Source organism: Heloderma suspectum, chromosome 4 (genome assembly GCF_057233095.1).
Source record: "Heloderma suspectum isolate Gila_16-S chromosome 4, 16-S_ref, whole genome shotgun sequence".
NCBI classification, from domain to species: Eukaryota; Metazoa; Chordata; class Lepidosauria; order Squamata; family Helodermatidae; genus Heloderma; species Heloderma suspectum.
Genome location: NC_139461.1, coordinates 253,878,429 through 253,898,467, shown reverse-complemented (window position 1 = coordinate 253,898,467; position 20,039 = coordinate 253,878,429). Strand labels below are relative to the sequence as shown.

General features: G+C 43.0%; 1 protein-coding gene across 5 annotated transcripts in view; it reads right to left on the bottom strand.

Annotated features, from left to right (window-relative positions):
* Positions 1–204: 204 nt before the first annotated feature.
* The window catches only part of LOC146348541 (C4b-binding protein alpha chain-like), a 111,656-nt gene continuing 91,821 nt past the window's right edge, over positions 205–20,039 (bottom strand). For 3 of the 5 annotated variants that reach the window (XM_084853392.1, XM_084853394.1, XM_084853390.1), the window contains 3 exons: positions 11,723–11,789; positions 10,001–10,108; positions 211–2,048 (listed from right to left, as the gene is read on the bottom strand). In XM_084853392.1, coding sequence (XP_084709518.1) covers positions 11,728–11,789 — 62 coding nt within the window. In that variant the 3' untranslated portion in view covers positions 211–2,048; positions 10,001–10,108; positions 11,723–11,727. Of the gene's footprint in view, positions 2,049–10,000; positions 10,109–11,722; positions 11,790–20,039 lie in introns of all 5 variants that reach the window. The other 2 variants (XM_084853391.1, XM_084853393.1) reach the window with 1 other exon arrangement.

Genomic DNA, 20,039 nt, shown 5'->3' with positions numbered 1-20,039 from the left:
GATCTACACGACAACAGAATGAGAAGCATGTCAGGGTATTATCCAGATTTTCATGAATAATCATGAATTTCATGAATTGGCTTTGATGAGATACCACATCTGAGCAGATGTTGGAGTATGGTGGTGGATTGTTTCCTTCCTTATGTCTATTAACAACTTTTACAGTCTTATGGTGATGCTTTTCATATGCCAAGTTGAATCTGTGAGTTTATGGAAGCATTCTTTATTATTATTCATAATAAAATACTCACAAATCACCTTTCTGCCCTTACAGGGGCCCCAAAGTGATGTACAAAACATTAAAACAAACCCACAATACAAACAAACCCAACTAAAATCAGAGCTAGCTTTAAACCATCCCAGAGAGTGAGATCAACCCCACCTTAACAATGCTTGATAGCCTCTCTCCAGTTTTGGAACATTCCAGAGTCTAACAAAGCTCAACCTTGAATTTCTTCTGCAACTTGTAATGCTGAAGTAAAAATACCTTTTTGCTAAGAGAAGCATTTTGCCTAAGATGAATTAGTTCTTTTGTTGGTTAGAGCAGGGATGGCAACTTGTGGCCCTCCAGGTATGTTGGCCTAGAAGTCACATCATCTTACACCATTGGCTATTCTGGCTAGGGCTGATGGAGTTTGTAGGCCAAAACATCTGGAAAGCCAGAAGTTGCCCATCCTTGGGCTAGAGCTTGACAGTTAATCTGTGACAATATGGAGATTTTAACTGTGATTACCTTAGGTGGTTTAAAAAGGGTTAGGACAAATTCATTGAAGATAGCCCTGTCAACAGCTATCGCCATGAAAGCTAAATGGAATCTTCATATTCATAGGCAGTACCTCTTTAAGTACAAAGGTATCAGGGAAAACAACAGGACAGCATAATCTTCATGATCTGCTTGTGAGCTTCCGGAGGCTGACTGCTGTTGACAATACAATGCTAGACTACATGCAAATTTAGTCTGATCCCTGAAACCCTTCCTTATGAATACAATGGGAGAAAATCCAAGTAAATACATTTAATCCCACTAAATTTTGGACTAGGAGCGATATTTGCTCCTTAGTGGAAAGGACGATTAACTTCATAAAAAGACTCAAAGTGACACAGCATCTAAGCACCATTTAAAAAGTAGTGATTTAACATCTCACATTGAGGTATATGCATGATATTTCCTAGAAAGTAATATACAATAAAAATTCAATCTTAAAATCTTTGATTAAGTACAAAGTCTTCAATATAAGTAAGAAATTATCTCCAGAAATTTATATTTTTCTCCTGCAGCTTTAAATAAATAGTCAGTTAAACCACTGAAGAAGAAATCAATCTCAAATATAAAGTTTTATCCCAGAGTGACTTTTGTAACCTTCTAAAATCTGAAAAGGTTCTGAAAGAAGCAGCAGAGTATAGATCAGGAATACGATCATAGGTAGTACTTATGTGCAGTCATTTACAACAGTGGAACTGCTGGAATATTTGGGCATATAGAAATGTAAGTGATGACAGTGAAGCAGCTTCACAGTGGAATTAAAAAGTTCATGAAAAATGGCAGCAGTGTCTCAAGTTCCCTCACCCACTCTATAACATCTAGTACAACTTATCCTGGCGTCTTTATGCTGTAGATTTCCCTGCCAGCAACCAATGCCATCGAGCATGGTTGGGGATATGCACAATGTAATGACACGAAGACACTGGGGTGAGAGAAAAGTCAGGATTGGCATTTTCAGAGGCAGTCTGTGTTTCTTGTAACATGTAGTTTTGTCCTCAGAAGTGGTTTGTTCATATAGAGCCTTTGCAGGGTGCCATAGCACCAGAGTTCATTATTACACAGGTCATTCTTCAAAAGAGCACAACGGTCCATGTGAGTCTTAAGCATCTTTGATATTCTAGCATATATGACTTTATCATCTCAGTAATCTTCTTAGAACAGCAAGAATCCATGAAACAGTCAGTATGAATGTAAGTTTTGCACAGTTCACAACATTAACTGCAACCCATACAGCAGTATGATGAATGAAAGCAACACCCAGTAGATGGCCAGTATGTTTAAATACCTGTAAGGTAATATTTGAGAAAAGACAAAACATTTACTGTTTCTGTCCAATGCTGTGAAATAGAAGCAAAAGTTTAATCACTGGCAAAAATAATGTTTCAGAGAGAAAAAAATAAATATTCATATAAAACGTTACATGCAACAGATAATAAGAGATGCCTGATATAAAGAGGCTCAGGCGCACTGCCATTTTAAGTATATCTCTAGCACCTTGACTCTAGGAATCTCCAGTTTGTCTGGTAAGGTATGCAAAGCAAACATTTGGGCATACAGGGCAATAAACCAGACGTACATTGGCTGTATTCTTTTAGCACATATAGCACGAGGATGTCCCGCCTTCTGTGTGATATGGGACTTCCAGAAATATGCAGATGGAGCATTCTCTGCCTACTTGTTAACGCAATGGAGGGAGCAATTCTATGGCCACTAGACAGCAGCTAGACGGCCAAAGGATACCATGTTATCCGGGAACCAACCTTGGAGCCTGCGCTCCAAGGTCAGTTCCTGGAGAACCGACCTCCCCCCACTTCTGCGATGCCTTGTCCTCCACGCTCGCAAGAGGAGCGCGGAGTGGCCAAAAAGGGGCATGGCTGGGGGCATTCCGGGGTGGGGAGGGCTGAAATGCTGGTACGACACATCCTCTGTGTCGTACAGCAGCCTCCTTCCTGGCTCCATGCTCCTGCGGCTAGACAGCCGCAATAGGCTGTCTAGCCAAAAATGCATGGCAGGAGAAGAGCGGGGGGAACAATCCCCTCCATGCTTCTCCTGCCTTGCTTTGGATAGGCAGTTGCCTCCGAGTTTGGAGGCAGCCGCCTATCTGGATAGGATTGTGCCCTAAGTCATTAAGTTGGCTATCTGGAGCCCTGGTGACAAAAAGGACTCTGCAAGAAGTACTAGGAAACTCACTGGTAAACACCTTAATACTTATTAGCATCCATCAAGGTTAAGAACCTAGATCCAAAGCATGCACACAAAACCTATCTTGCACACCGCAAACTTTCGTTCTCATCACCCATGGCAGGAAAGCTTAGGTACAAACAGCACCTACATCCCTATTCCCACTCTTTGCTATTGGGAAAACCGCTCTCTCTTGCAACCAAAACATTAAGAAGTATTCTAAAACTAGAACTCCATTTCAGGTTTTGCTCAGCCTCCTACCTTTGACTAGCCCAACTTCAGTCTTAATTATTTTGTACTAGGATTTAGTCATGGCTCTAAGGGAATGCACAGCTTGGCAGTGCTTGCCTTTGTAATACTCAGTCTAAAAGGTTAATATTTTACAAGACTGTATGAACCTGAAGGGCTCCACTTGCTCCTAGTTTCCCATCACAGACTACTCAAGCAATCCTGGCAGCCTGGCACCAAGTTTGACCTCCTGATCCACAAGCATGCCCCCTGGAAAAAAACATCCTTCCTCCGCCCCTTAGCTCTGGGATATTATTTATTTATTGGGGATTTATAAGATGCTTTTTAGGGCCATGCCCTCCTAACATGGTGTACATTAATTATAATATGTAGGCAATACCAGAGGACAGCTGTTCTTTAAGTCTTGTTTAAATTACTGAATAGAGGAGGAGAGGTACATCTCCAGCAGGGGGTCATTACAAAACTGAGGAGCCACCAAGAGAAGGCCCTGTCCCATATGATAGGCTAACGGATTTTACAAGGAGGACCTCCTAAGTAGATCTCATCGTGCAGTCAGGGTCATACTGGTGAAGGCTGTCCTGGTCCCAAAACATATAAGGCTTTGAATGTTAGTAACAGCACTTTGAACTGGGCTTGGAAATGTATAGACTACCAGTTGGCACAAAATTAGTGTAATCTATACAGATTTCTTGGCCTGCACTAGCATCTGGATGTCATATTTTGCACTCGTTGAAGCTTCTAACTGATTTTCACCATGTGAAGTGCATTACAGTACTTCAGCAGCTTTCAGTACCAGCAGCCATGGTAGCCTTCTGGGCCACCTCACTGGGATGGGACCTGAAGGCACTGTTTTACAGTGGCTCCATTCCTTCTTAGAGGGGCGGACCCAGAAGGTGGTGCTGTAGACTTCTGTTCGACTCCCTGGCCTTTGGCCTGTGGAATTCCTCAGGGTTCCGTTTTGTCCTCCATGCTATTTAACTTAGACATGAAACCACTGGGAGAGGTTGTCTGGAGTTTTGGGGTTCGGTGACACCAGTATGCTGATGACACCCAACTCTACTTTTCCTTTCCATCTAATTCCAAGGAAGCTGTTGCGGTGCTAAACCGGTGTTTGTCGGCAGTAATGGACTAGATGAGGGCAAACAAATTGACACTTAATTCAAGACAAGACAGAGGTGCTCCTGGTCAGTCGAAAGGTAGATCAGGGAATAGGGATACAGCTTGTGCTGCATGGGGTTGCACTCCCCCTGAAGACACAGGTTCACAGCTTGGGTGTACTTCTGGATTCAGCCCTGAGCCTGGATGCCTGGGTTTCAGCAGTGACCAGGAGTGCATTTGCACAGTTAAAGTTCGTGCAGCAGCTGCGCCCACTCCTTGAGATATCTCACTTCGCCACAGTGACACATGCCTTAGTTACATCCCGTTTGGATTACTGTAATGCACTCTACGTGGGGCTGCTACTGAAGAGTGTTCAGAAACTTCAGCTGGTTCAAAGAGCTGCTGCCAGACTGTTGACTGGGGCTGGCTACAGGGAGCATACAACTCTCCTCCTAAAATTGCTTCACTGGCTCCCAGTCTGTTTCCAGGCACAATTCAAAGTGCTGGTCATGATAAAGCCCTATACGGCTTGGGTCCAGGTTATCTGAAAGACAGTATTCTCCCCTATGAGCCTGCTCATGCCCTGAGATCTAACTGATTTTCACCATGTGAAGTGCATTACAGTACTTCAGCAGCTTTCAGTACCAGCAACCATGGTATCCTTCTGGGCCACCTCACTGGGATGGGACCTGAAGGCACTGTTTTACAGTGGCTCCATTCCTTCTTAGAGGGGCGGACCCAGAAGGTGGTGCTGTAGACTTCAGGGGAGGTGCTTCTTGTGGTCCCGCTACTATCACAGGCTCGCCTGGTGGGAACACAGGAGAGGACCTTCTCAGTGGTTGCCCCAAGGCTCTGGAACTCCCTTTCAAGGAAGGGAAGAGTGGCACTCTCCTTGGTATGTTTCCGCAGGCAGGCAAAAACTTTTTTTTCTGGCAGGCCTTTGTTGATAGATAGTCTGGGCCTGTGAGAATATGATGGATTAGTATTATTGTTTACATTGTTGTCTTTTTAAATTCTGATATTTCATACAATTTAATAGTATTGATGATTTAATTATATTTTTAACTTTTGTATATTTCTATTCATATGTTTTAACTTTACAAGTTTTTGATGTTGTAAAGCCGCCTTGATTATTGGGAAAATGGCGGGATATAAATATAATGATGATGATGATGTAATCTTGTTTGGAGGTGACTAGTACATAAATAAGGGGCCACGGTAGCTTAGTGATTAAGACGCTGAACTGCAGACTGGAAGGTCGGCAGGTCAGCAGTTCGAGACCCGAGTGCTGTGTGACAGAATGAGCTCCCGTCTTCAGTCCCAGCTTCTGCCAACCTAGCAGTTCGAAAGCAAGAAATTGCAAGTAGATAAATAGGTACCGCCTCGGCAGGAAAGGTAACAGCGTTCCGTGCACCTCGGTGTTCAGTCATGCCGGTCACATGACCACGGAAGCGTCTTTGGACAGCGCTGGCTCTTCGGCTTAGAAACGGGGATGAGCACCGCACCCTAGAGTCGGACACGACTGGGTGGGGACACCTTTACCCTTTTAGTACATAAATGACTGAAGGCAGGTCTGGCTGATCTAGGTAGGGCTGCAACTGGTAAATTAAGCTGATAAAAAGAACTCATGGCCATTGACATCACCTAACCTCTCCAGATAGTGATGAGTCCAGAAGCACTCCCAAGCAGCATACATGATCCTTCAGTGGGAGTACAACCCCATCCAAGATTGGTTCTACACCACTATCCAAGTTAGCTACTTCCCAACCCATAGAACCTCCAACTTGTTTCACTGGCCCAAGTTATCTCCCAACTCCACAAGGAAACTAGGTCCTTGGTAGGTCTGTTGGGCAATACTGCAGGAAATTCTCCCAGGTATATCAGAAAATCTTCTGGATCCATCAGCTTCAGGGACGGACCACTGAAGGTGGCCCTCTACCCATGCAGAGGCTCTTCTCTGGATGCTGCTGCCCACAATGCTGCAACGGGTGGCTACCAGGGAAAGACCCTTCTCTCTAGTGGCCCCTGCCTTTGGAACGCCCTTCCTAGGGAGACCGACCCGGCATCCTCAGTGTATACATTTAGACACCAGGTTAAGACCAACCTCTTTAAGCAGGCATTTAACCTTCAATCTGTCGCTTTAATTATACTGCTGGCTCCTCAGTTTTAATATTTTAAAAATATTTTTAATGTTTAATTATTTTGATACTTGTATTATTGTATTATTATTTTTATTTATTCTTGGTTAATTCCAAGAATAAATAAAAGCTTTAATGAGCTTCTGTCGTGCATTAAAAACATGGTTGTTCAGGCAGGCATTTGGGGTGGGTTAGGGTATCTTAGAAAATGTTTTTATTGTAGAATTTTATTGTTTTAAACTGTTTTATTGTATGTTGTACATCGCCCAGAGTGGCTGGGTGACCAGCCAGATGGGCGATTAATAAATTTAATAATAAATTTAAAAAAATTCGTTGTTGTTTGGTTTCTAAACCACCCTGAGGGCATTTCCTAGTTCGACAATATACAAATCGAATGAATGAATATATAAATAAATAAATGGGCAGCCTGAAAGTCTAGCCTGATCAGGTAATTTATCTGTCTATGACAAAAGAACCATTTATATCTCACTCATAGATCATCTTTCTCTATCTCCTCCCCTCCAAAAAACCCAGGTCCAAGTGTGACCTGTCACATATCTAATATAGATTGTATCCACGCTATGAACACATTTTTCTACTCTGCTTCTTTTCCTTTCCACGTACTTTCCAAGGAAGTTAGTCATGCTGCCGCCAGGCAGCAGAGTTTATACGCCAACTCCTTCCTCTAATTTCAGTTAGGTTCGCTATGTGTTTATCTGGCATTTTTCATCCTTTCCTCTCCATATTTGGCAGTAGGTTCTTGCCAACTCTGCCTCCCCCTAGACTTAAGCAAAGATTTGCCAGTCTGGTCTGCCTATGTAACCAATTTTTCTATTAAACCATATATATTTGGTTATTCTAAGTTCTGGCTTATTAGGCTTCCTTTTTCTCACCTGGATTCCCTAGTCACTGCCACCACAAATCATGGCTTTTGGTTAAAGGTCCTTGACATGTATAAGTCAGATATATATGTATGCAAATACACATGTAGATGAGGACACACAGTAACATGCTTGTGACAAACGCAACACTACAAAAACAGCTCTAGCTTGGGGAAAATCACAACAAAATATTAAGTGCACACATTTTAATTAGATAACTGCATCAAAAATTCAGAGAACTGCAGACATTGAATGATAACTGCTTTCAATTCATGCATTGGTTAAGGAAGTGTGAATTAATCAGGTTTGTATTAAAATGTGAATTGAAAGAATTTCCCCCCACCCCCAATCCTCAGCATTAACTAGAGAGATTTTTCAGTATCTAGAAATCCTTGTTCATCTATGAAGTTTATCTGGTGGTCTCAGGCAAGCTCCTGCCTCTTAGCTACCATACCCCACAGGGCTGTTGCAAAATTAATGTACTTTTTTTTGCTCTTTGTGGGAACTGCAGAACATAAATGTAACAAACATAATGGGTGAGTTTGGACAACACACTAACCCATTCTGGCCAACAAACTACGCAGTGTAGGTTGTTTCACAAAAACCCCACAGTGTGTGGTTTGTGCACCCAGCAGACAATCGGGCACACAACCCACGCTGCGTGCTTTGTTTCCCCCTACTGTCCCCATTTGTTCTCCAGCCAGCTCTACATGGCATCCCAGGGGACTTGGTAGCAGAAACCATTTTGTCTGCTGCCAAGTCCCCTTTCACCGCTCCGATTGCAATCCTGGTCATGGTCAGAGCCTTAAAAAAAAAGTATTTTCCTTTCTTTGAGCAAAAACGGGACTGAGAATTTTTTCGCAATTTTCCAGCCCCATGGAATGTGCACAAATGGCCCCTTTATTTTTTATTTAATCACTCATTCATAATTATGTATTTGCGCAACTGCAGCTATCCAAAATATAGATGCTTGCCTTGGTTGCTCCCTCTATGGTTGAACTGTTAATCAAACAAGATACAAGTCTAGTCTACAGGCTAGACTTGTAAAGAGGCTGGTTTGGCAGCCTTTGACAATTGGGGAAACTAGGTGTAATCACCTCCTTAGCAGGTTTATCCCCTGCTAATAAACCTTAGCAGGTTTATTCAACATGTTGCCCTTGGGGAGCCCTGCTAAGAGTCCCCACTTGCCCAAGTCCCCAGCAACCAATTTTCAGAGTGCCTGACATGACACCCTCATTTTCACTCCCAAACGCATTAATCTCTTCTAGTTTGACTGCTGTCAAACTAGAAGCAGTTAATGCATTTGGGAGTGAAAAAGTGGGTGGCGTGCACTTTTATATGAAAATGGGGTGCTGCTGACTCGGGGAAGGGTAGACTTAGAAGACGGGGATCCCCAAGGGTTGGGGCAACCTTTTAAATCCTGGGGATCACCCGGCTAAGTGGGTGATCTTGAGCACTTTTGACAGGTTGGGAAAGTGCTTACCAGATAGCTGAGCCCTGGGATTTAATGTGTTGCCCTCACCCTTGGGGATCCCCTCCTTCTCTTTGTCATAGAAAGTCTTTCTCAAGGAGATCTACAAGTCTCCCACCTTCCCCCCGACCCCACATTTCCGTTAGCCCCAGCAAGCTTTGGCAGTTCCTTTTACAGCTGTCAAACCTAGCCATGTCTAAAAGAAAATGAGCAAAAAAGGGGGTGGCATGCACTTTTATATGAAAATGGTGCTGCTGACTCAAGGGTGGGGTGGACTAAAAGGGAGGCACAATCAGAGCAGGGACAGGGACTTGGTGGGAGCCAGCGGCAGCCCCTCTGAAGTGCCCAAAGTTTGGGCACTTTGGAGGGACTGCCACTGGCAAGGGGAAACAGGCACTGGAAGCAGCTTGGTTGCAATCGCCAAAAGGCCGCAGTTGGGAAGAGCAGCAGTGGTTTCTGCTGCTCTTGCTGTGCGACTTGCTATTCGATGCTCTTTACCCACGATGGCTTAGCATGTCTGGGTTCTGATGACACGCCAACCCATCATGGGTAAAACAACCCCTAGAACAGACCATGAGTTAGTAGAGTGGCTTGTTTGGTAAAAACAAGCCACACTGATAAAACTAGTCTAGGTTTGGACAACACGCTAACCTACTGTGGATTGTTCAAGAAAACAACCCATCATGGGTTAGCATGTCGTGCAAATGCAGTCAAAGGCATTTATAGCTGTTTATGTGGCACTGCAAAACTGAAGTACTTTGGCCACATAATGAGAAGACAGGATACCCTGGAGAAGATGCTGATGCTAGGGAAAGTGGAAGGGAAAGGGAAGAGGGGCCGACCAAGGGCAAGGTGGATGGATGATATTCTGGAGGTGACGGACTCGACCTTGGCGGAGCTGGGGATGGCAACGGCCGACAGGAAGCTCTGGCGTGGGCTGGTCCATGAAGTCACGAAGAGTCGGAAGCGACTGACCGAATAAACAACAACAATGTGGCACTGCCCATTCTGAAGTGTTTTCTTTTTAAAAGCTGGCTGCCAGATTTAATTACATGTGTCTGTATGTAACACTTAGACCCATAGTCTTCCACTCAAGTGGATTCAATTCTATAATCCAGAAATTTTGCTTTTTTTACATTAATTACTATAAAAGCATATATTACCTTCTTATGTTAAATAATATGATAGAGGCAGGAAGAACTCTCAAAATTACACTTACCTGTTACAGTGTAAATATAACCCCATTATATGGGGTGAAGGCAGGATGTAAGGTTGAGGAACACTGTATATTATCATATGATTTGCATTACTTTGCATGTGCTTTTTGCTGAATGATAGAAGAAAGCATTATTAGCAAAGGATTGACAATAAGGATTCAAGAAACACAGATGCTTTTAAAAGGTGGGAAATAAATCAAATGTAGAAATATTCCAGCACTATAATTATTCTTTTTTATTTTCAAGGTGATTATTGCGCCACTCAAAATTTGTTTTTATTTATTTATTTATTTCAGAGGATTTCTGTACCACTTTTCATTTAAAAAAAAATCTTTCCAGTTAAGGAGAGTGCTGTTTGGCATGTATCATTTATTACTTTTTCATAAAATATAAGAGCTACTATAGCATTTGTTTGGGTACAGATAGTTTTAATAGTAAAAAATCATGTTGCATCTATCTTTGAAAGCTTAACTTGAAAAAGCACAGTATCTTATTACAGAACTTTGGATACAGGACAAGCTAGTTAAAAGTGTGTGGATTTTATTTACATTATATTAAATGAGCAGAGGTCATAGCTAGAGCTATTGTGTGAAACTGAGTAGGGGTGCTTATATATGTGAACACCCCTGTCAATTTCTGCAAGCAGAACCAGTTCAAGCTGCAAACTGTGACTTTGGTTGTGTGTATGTGTGTATGCACACACACACACACGAGTGAAAAAGCTTACTTTGGGAGCCAATCAGCCATGGTTGGAGTGGCACATTTTGGCCTCTGCCTCCTTCCCTCATACTTGCTTCTTTCAAAACTGAAGGAGACGCTAGCAGCATCTTGACACTGCATTCTCCCCTTCCATTTGGGACTGTGGGGCTTGAATCACAACTCCCTGGCAGGGAAATGCTTATTGCCTTGAAGATTAACACACCAGAATTAAAGACCCTAAAAAAATAAACAATTGTGCCCTTCAGTCATGTCTGGAAATTAAACGTGGCTCTCACAAATTAGCCAACTAATCTTTTACTTAATTTATCCACTAACTGAAGTGATTAAATGACCTATTCCTACGGCTGGGTCTGAACGGGCCTTACATGTACACAACATGCTTCCATGCACACATGGGAGTGGCCAACTTATTTTTCCCCAGTCACAATGCCTTGCGCCTCACTGGGGTACTGCTCTGGAAGACCCTCAGCCCCTCCCCCCCCCCAATCTTTGAGTGTGGACTTTCTTAGAGCCATAGGCCAGCTGCCAAAAGGTGGGAGCTGAAAAGTCGTTGAGTGCATGTGGAACACAGTCCACCGTACCTTGGATCCCAGATCTAATTTTCTTTTTCCAACATAAATTGTATCTATGTAGATAGCGATCTAGATAGCATCACCGATGCAATGAATATGAACTTGAGCACGCTCCGGGAGAGAGCGCAGGACAGGAAGGCCTGGCGTGCTATGGTCCATGGGGTCACGAAGAGTCGAACACGACTGAACGACTGAACAACAACAACAAGATGGCAATCTACTCCATCTGAAGTGCCACATAAATGTTATCTGGCAGTGACTCACTGATTATACAGCATAGCTCATAACAGCAGCCCAGTCAGTGTATTCATTGCAAAAAACACACTGCACTTTAGATGATACAGAGTACATTATTTTCTGTGTATGTAACGTATAAAATGGTTCTTAGAAATTCAAAAAAAGAACGGAGAATTTGGTAAAAGGAGAACTTACCTTTATTATGAACAATATTTCAGATAAACCGACTGGGCTGGCAGCCATAATAGAACGATTAAACATGCTTTAAGAAAATGGGGAGGGGGGAAACACAAGTCACTTTAAGAACCAATTTATTAGTTTCTTTTTGAGATAGTAAAGAATAGGTAATAAAGCATAATGTGATTACACAACTTTTTTTCTTTTTGTGGTATGCGGAGCAACTGAAATAACTACTATGCTAAAATCTCTGAAGTAGGGTTGGCGGAGAATTTCTCCCCAAAACTTCGGGGGGCCGAGCGCCAACGTGTTCAGCCCCCCGAACAAGTTTCGGGGAGAAATCCTCCGCCCCCCCCCGCGACGGGACTTACCTTCGCCGAATGTCCCTCCCGGCGGCGGGTTCGGCGGGTGTTCGAGTGGGGCGAGAGCGGCAGCCGGTCTTTTGACCGGCTGCCGCCGCCACCATTGCAATGAAAGAAGAAAAAAAAAAAAAAACGCCCCCTGATAGGCTACGTGACGATTCACGTAGCCTATCATGGCTAGATCTGCAAAGTCAGCCGTGATAGGCTATGTCAATCGTCACGTAGCCTATTACGGGTGACTTAAAAAAAAAAAAGCGCGTACGCTAATGGCGGCCCCCATAGGGAGCCGCCATTCCCGTTCCTTATTTGGTCGCTGTAGTCTACGTAAACATTTACGTAGACTACAGCGACTAAATAAGGAACGCGAATGGCGGCTCCCTATGGGGGCCGCCATTAGCGTACGCGCTTTTTTTTTTTAAAGTCACCCGTGATAGGCTACGTGACGATTGACGTAGCCTATCACAGCTGACTTTGCAGATCTAGCCGTGATAGGCTACGTGAATCGTCACGTAGCCTATCAGGGGGCCTTTTTTTTTTTTTTAAACTTTCGCGTTCGCGGCCGGGCAAGGCGGGAAGCCTCCTCCCCAGCCTGAATTTCGGCCGGGCGAGGCGGGAAGCCTCCCCCCCGGCCTGAATTTTGGCCGGGCCGAGGCGGGAAGCCTCCCCCCCCAGCCTGAACTTCGCGGGGGGACCAGCGAAGCGCCTCCCCCCCACTGGGAACGTCCTTCGAGGACAGGTAAGTGACTTTCGTCCACCCCTACTCTGAAGTTACTTCACAGACAATACTATTGTGTGAAGCACTCCAATGTTGTGAATCCTAAAGTAAAATAATCAATTAGTAAGAATTCTTAGAGAAACCTCCAATCAATTTAAATCTTACCTAAAACAAAATATCCACCTGAAAAGCTGGTTAATGATTGCTTTGCGTGGCTTGACCTTCCCAAATTTTCCCATCTTAACTTAAACAAATTAGGGGTTGAGCAACTGAAAACAGCAATTAAAAATTAGTATAATCACAAAGCTCCTGGACCTGATGGGCTAACATTAGGAGTTTAGAAAGGTATTTCTAGAAATGATTGGAGAACCATTGTTACATTCTATAAATTAAGCAATACAATTGCAGCTATTACCTAAATCTGGGGGATAAAGAAGGATTATTGTAATCCTTTCATCAAGGAAAGATAGCTTACTCCCTGGGTCTCAAATTACTAAAAGTTGTATTTCAGCAACAGCTGAATGAATTTGGTGGAATGTTCCAACCAGGCTAATTTCAGTCAATGGGAATCCCCCCCCCCCCCCACACACACACACAATTGCCATGTAGGCTGGAGGGAAGAGAATTTTTCCGGGGGGTCATAGCACATAGGAGGTGAGGGTTATTATTTCCCTCCCCAGTTGCAAACCCTCCCAAATCGTGCCCTGCACAGCAATTAGGCTTCTTTAAAAGCCTAACTGCGTGCTCTCTCTTGCTCTCTCTCTGTTAGTTATACACAAGGGAAATGATCTGATGGGAAGACACTGCAGGCCACATCTGGCCCATAGGCCTGACGTTCCCACTGCTGCACTACTGAAATGCACTGGACATGGGGCTGTCCTAGAAGATGGTCAGAAACAATAGTTAGTACAGAATATTACAGCCGGGTTACTAACCAGGACCCCATTTACACAGAGACGCTTTCCAACATGATTCTGTTTAAAACCTTGTTTTCATGAAATCAGATTTGCTCCTCCCACGGCACATGAAGCCAACTAAAGCAGCTTATACATGAGAGAAAAGCACTTTCACGTGGCAGACTGCACGAGAAACTGCATTAGTTTGGGTCTATGTGGGTGGAGTCTCCGGGCATCAACAAGTCATTAAACTTAAGTGCAGGTCTACTGCAGTGGGTAAGTGGAGATTGACGACAACAACAGTCAAAGCAATCCCCAATTTCCCATACCTCTCTCTCCTGTGCTGAGTAAGTGCAACTGAAAACAATGTGATTTACCTCCTAGCAGACAATCTTATCTGGTGTTTGCAGCTGGTTCCCCTGAGCAGAGCCATGTGAGATGTGTGTGTGTTATTCACAGCTCCAGAAGTGTGAAGCAGTGAATGAACAGAGATTTAAAAACCATTATGTCATCCCAAACACTAGGGAGATTTAAAAAAACATTTCCGCTACTGACTTCCACGCCAAGCCTAGGTCTCGCCGAGAGATCAGCCCTGAACTAGGAAGCAGCTGCCAGCTCCAACATCATCCAGCCAAAATTCTTGGGGCGGCATGTCTGTATGTGTGACTGGGGGGAAGAATTAGGAGACTGCAGAAAAAGGCTGTTCTCTCTCCCCACTCCTCAACCACCACCTCACCAATCACAAAATAGCCAACATCAGTACAGAGAGCTGCGCTGTTTATAGATGCATTTTCAGCTAGTTTTTCCTTGAGGCAGAGAAATACAGAGGACAACCGAGAGAACTGGGAAGGCAGGGGGAGAGAGGAGGAGAAACAACATTACAAGAATAAGTTCTCTCCATATGGGGACATCCTTTTTTTCTTTTTTGATATTCATGAAGCCTTCACAGATTATGTGATGGTGCATGGAGGTTTTCTTTAAAAGGCATCCCAAAAGCAACATGCTGACTTTCTCAAGAGTAAGCCTCATTGAAGAGAATGTGATTTACTTCTGAGCAGTTATCCAGGCCAGCTAGTTGTTCCTTGAGGCAAAGAAAAAAGATGAAGGAGAGAACGTGTCTCATTCATTAAATTTATTTGAAGGGGGGATCATATGGAGGTACGCATTAGCAAACACACCAACCCCCCACCCTCCTGACGGTCAGCAGAGGGTGAAGCTGACAGGAAGTGTTAACTCCTTTCATTCCTGTCGGGTCCACCATTAACTGATGTCCTCGCAGTACTGAAGCCACTCCTACTCCCCCTGGAGTAGCAACAGAAGTTTACAACACACTGAATCCCAAAACGCTGGCATGTTGCGGTAAGCAGAAAATCCGTCAAAAAAGGACTTTGCAAAAATGTGGGTTTTACAGAAAGAAAATGCTTTGTTGATGCGGCGTGCACGAAATGTCATGTGCCACAAATGGAGAATGTACCTACTGGTTTATGAAGACATTAACAATAATAACAAGAACAATGGTTGGGAGAGGGTGCAAGTGGTGGTGTGCTGGGGCAGGGGTGGTGGTCAGCCTATAAGATACACAGATAGGGAACTTGAGAAAAGTTTCAAAGGATCCCAAAAGAGATTATGGAGCTTTCAAAGGAGCACAAAATAGACTGCTGAAGACATTCCAAAAACATGCTGTGCTAAAGTGTGGGCACTGGGGACCGTTGGATCTCACCTCTGATTGTTTGACAGGTGGTCCCACAATCCAACCTTTTTTGGGCTCATGGGCACATTTGTAATTTTGAGAAAGTGCCATTGCAATTCTGTACACACTTATATGGCACAATGGCAGTAAGTCCAATTGAACTCAATGGGACTTAATTCTGAGCAAAGCTACTACATATGTCCGCTCTTTCCCTCCCACCCAGATACCCCCATCTCTCACACATATGCGCATCTCTCACACATATGCGCACAAGAAAGAAATACACACACACACACCTATATATATTCCCTCAATTTAAGTTTTAATTTGAGGATGATTTGAAGAGGATTTCTTGTAAGAATTCTAGAGATCCATGAGGATCACTGGACACAAAAAGAGTTTGCACATTAAAAAGTATATTAAGCCAGTGCCATGCAATACCTGGAACCAGCAGGAATGGAGGGAGTTGGGGCAAATCTGCCAAAGATGTGTTCCCACAACAGAAATTAATGTGTGTGTGTGTGTGTGGGGGGGGGATCAGAAAGGGAAGAACAAGGGAAAGAGGCAGCACAGGGCCAATCCAATCCAATCCAATCTACCAATCCAATCAAATGTTACTGCTTTTGGCCAATAGCCTTGCATAAAATATATACACATGCTGAGAAAAAAGCAAAAAATACCAAGGTTTTAAAAAAATATATATAATGTACAAAATTTTAAAATATAAAAATAGCCTGTGATTGGTCCATAAGTGATATGGTATAAATACACACACCAAGATAAAAAAGCAAAAAATACCAAGTTTTTAAAAAAATATATGTAATGTACAAAATTTTAAAATATAAAAATAGCCTGTCATTGGTCCATAAGTGATATGGTATATATACACACACCAAAAGAAAGAATAAAAAAATGCAAAGGTTACACATAGAACATATACAACATAATATACAAAACGTAAAAGTATAAAAATTAATCTGTCATTGATCCATAAGTGATATGGTGTAAATCAAATACAGCCATCTCCTTTCCAATTGATGCCTATCTCTGCTATATATTTCTTTCTGATCTTCTTGGCAGCAATGGCAAAGAGAGCTACATGCCAGGTCACATATTTATCCATATCTACTAGGAGATAGAAAATCATATCCAAAGGACTCTGGTAAAAGGACTTTTCAATTAAGGGTGCCACAAACCATTCCCTTGAGTCACTGTATAAGGGACAGCGCAAAATATAATGGACAAGATCCTCTGGCTCAGGTCAGCCACCAATAAATATGCTCATTTGCTGGGATACTCCTAGGGATGTTAGAGAAATCCGCTGTGGATTCAAATGAGGCCAGATTCTTTGGAATCCGCAGCAGATCGGCACCACTTAACTCCGCTCCAGGAGGATTAGAGGCGGAATGGCACTCAGCTGCTTCTTCCTATGTGTCCATAGGCTTATACGCAAGATTCACGGATCTATTTGTGTATAAGTCTATGGGCACATCGTGCCGATCACCATTTTTAATTTTTTTTAAGAAATGGCGATCGGCGCGGAGGAGGCGAACAGCTCTGCCTGGCAAGGTAAGCGGCCCTATAGCTGGTGCAGCTCTGCGGAATCCTCACGGAACGGACCCGCTCCGGAGGATTCCAGAGGGGGGAACGGATCCCCCCCACGGATTCCCCACCAGAACAGATGGGGGGGGGAATCCGTACACCCCTAGATACCCCTATGCCTCCCATTTCTATGAGCAGCGTCCATCATATTTCATTGTAACTCTGTAAAAGCTTTCTGGAGTTGTACAAATGTCAGCTCAGTACATGTTCACGGGCCTCTCTTAAGTTTAAAATATAATGGTGCGCATATAGATATATCAACAGAGTTTAAATCCTTTTTAGTAACGATCTCCCCTATAGTTCTCTTAATAATGTTTTTCTGTATATCTGATGGGAAGTTTTTAAGCTCGGCCAATGAGAGACTATATTTAACCAGAAGTTGGGCAGCGTGGCATATCCAATTTTTAATAGGTAATCCATTAGTCAGTTGGATCAAACACTCTTGGGGTAGCCTAGTGTTATCCATATGTTGCACCTTAAATCAATAACATAGAATTCTTTTATCTATCTGACTCTCCGTGCTCAACACACAGGTCTCTAACCTAATCATGGCAGATAACACATCTTTAGGTAGGCCCAACAAAGCTCTTAGAAAGTAATTTGGAGGAGAGTCTAAACCTGACACCTTTGAGGTAACCCAGACCTCTGCCCCATAGAGGATTTGGGGCACTGTTTTGGCTTTATAAACAGACAGAGCAGGATTTACCAAGTTTCCTCCTTTAGAGGCAGCACATTTCAGAATAGCTTCAGCTGATCTAAAGGCTTGCAGTTTAATATTTGACAGTTGTACATTCCAAGAAGCTACGAACTGGAAAGGGTTCAGAGGGCAATGAAGATGATCAGGGGACTGGAAACATACAGGAAGAGACTGAAAAAGCTGGGCATGTTTAGCCTTGAGAAGACTGAGGAGAAATATGACAGTGCTCTTCAAGTACTTGAAAGGTTGTCACAGAGAGGAAGGCCAGGATCTCTTCTCGGTCATCCCAGAGTGCAGGACACAAAATAATGGGCTCAAGTTACAGGAAGCCAGATTCCAGCTGAACATCAGGGAAAACTTCCTGACTGTTAAGAGCAATATGACAATGGAACCAACTACCTTGGGAGGTAGTGGGCTCTCCCACACTGGAGGCATTCAAGATGAGGCTGGACAGCCATTTGTCAGGGATGCTTTGACTTGGATACCTGCATTGAGCGGGGGGTTGGATTCGATGGTCTTATAAGCTGCTTGCAACCCTACTATTCTATGATTCTATGATTTCTGAATATTTAACTGTTTTAACTTGTTTTCCCGAATATTTAAATGTTTTCACTTGTTTTATAATATATTCATCCAAATGCCAGGCATGCTTTTTAGAACGCTTCTCAAACACAACAACCTGTGTCTTAGTGTAATTTATGGACAAAGCATTTACCTTACAGTATAAGCCGAACTTTGCAAGAAGCCGTCTTAGTCCCACCTGAGTTCTAGATACAAGTACTAGGTCATCTGCAAACAGTAGTAGTGGAAATTTTTAATCAAGAACTGTAACAGGGCCAAACTGCAAACCATCCAGTTCTTTAACAATATCATTAATATAAAAGTTAAACAGAAAAGGTGCCAAAATGCATCCCAGTTTAACTCCAACAAAATTTTTTATTTTTATTTTAGAGGTAAGATGGCCGAACAGCTCAACTTTAACTTGCACCAATTTATCGGTATACAATGTTTTAATAAGAAATAGCAAAGAAAGGTCTATGTTTGTCTTTTCCAATTTCTGCCATAGTAAGTGTCTAGAAATGCTGACTTCAGATCAATGAAAGCAACATACAGCTTTTGCTTCATGTTTTGAACATATTTACACAACAGAAAATTCATCACAAAACAGATCGACTGTAGATCGCTTATTCAGATCGCTTATTTAGTTTTCCCAGCTCCAAACTGCACATATTTAAATATGCACATTTTTTTAACCTCCTGTTTTACGTAGAACTCAAAGGCATGAAAATGGTGGGTGCTCACCGAACGGGATTGCGGTGAGTCCTGGAGAGTGCGGGCAGTGAACAAGGAGCATCTTGGTGAGTGCAGTCCGGGGGTCACAAGTGGGGGAGCCCGACAAATTCCTGGACCCAGTTGGGCACCTTCGATATCCCTAATTTCCTCCAATAGAAGCCCAGCTAAAATGTATACCACAGGTTAGGAAAGATAGCACCAAGTCCAAGAAGTCACTGGCGTGGTTAACGAGCAGTTTTAAGGGAGCTATTAGAGAAAAGAGAGCTTCCTTCAGAAAATGGAAGTCTTGCCCAAGTGAGGAAAACAAAAGGGAGCACAAGCTTGTAAAAAGCTGATGCAAGCAGACAGTAAGAGATGCTAAAAAGCATTTTGAAGAGCATATCGCTAACAACATCAAGGCCAACAATAAAGAATTCTTTAAATATATCAGAAGCAGAAAACCAGCTAGGGAGGCAGTTGGACCACTGGTTGACAATGGAGTTAAAGGAGTACTGAAGGAGGACAAGGAGACTGCAGAGAAGCTGAATGAATTCTTCTCATTTGTCTTCACTGCCGAAGATATAGAACAGATACCTGTGCCTGAACAGATGTTTTCAGGAAGGGGTCTGAGGTAGTGGTGACAAAATATGAAATTCTCAACCTTACTGATAAATTGAAAGCAAATAAATCACTGGCCCAGATGGTATCCATCCTATAGTTCTCAAACAACTCAAATATGAAGTTGCTGATCTTCTAACAGAAATATGCAACATGTCCCTAAGATCAGCCCCTATACCAGAGGACTGGAAGATGGCCAATGTAACACCAATTTTCCAAAAGGGATCCAGCGGGGATCCGGGAAATTACAGGCCTGTTAGCATAATGACTGTTCTGTGTAAATTGGTTGATGGCATTATTAAAGATAAAATTAGTAAGCATATAGAAGGACAAGCCCTGCTGAAAAAGAATCAACATGGCTTCTGCAAAGGTAAGTCCTGTCTCACTAACTTTTTAGAGAGTGTCAATAGACATGTAGATAGGGGTGATCCGGTAGACATTGTTTACTTGGACTTCCAAACGGCTTTTCATAAAGTCCCTCAC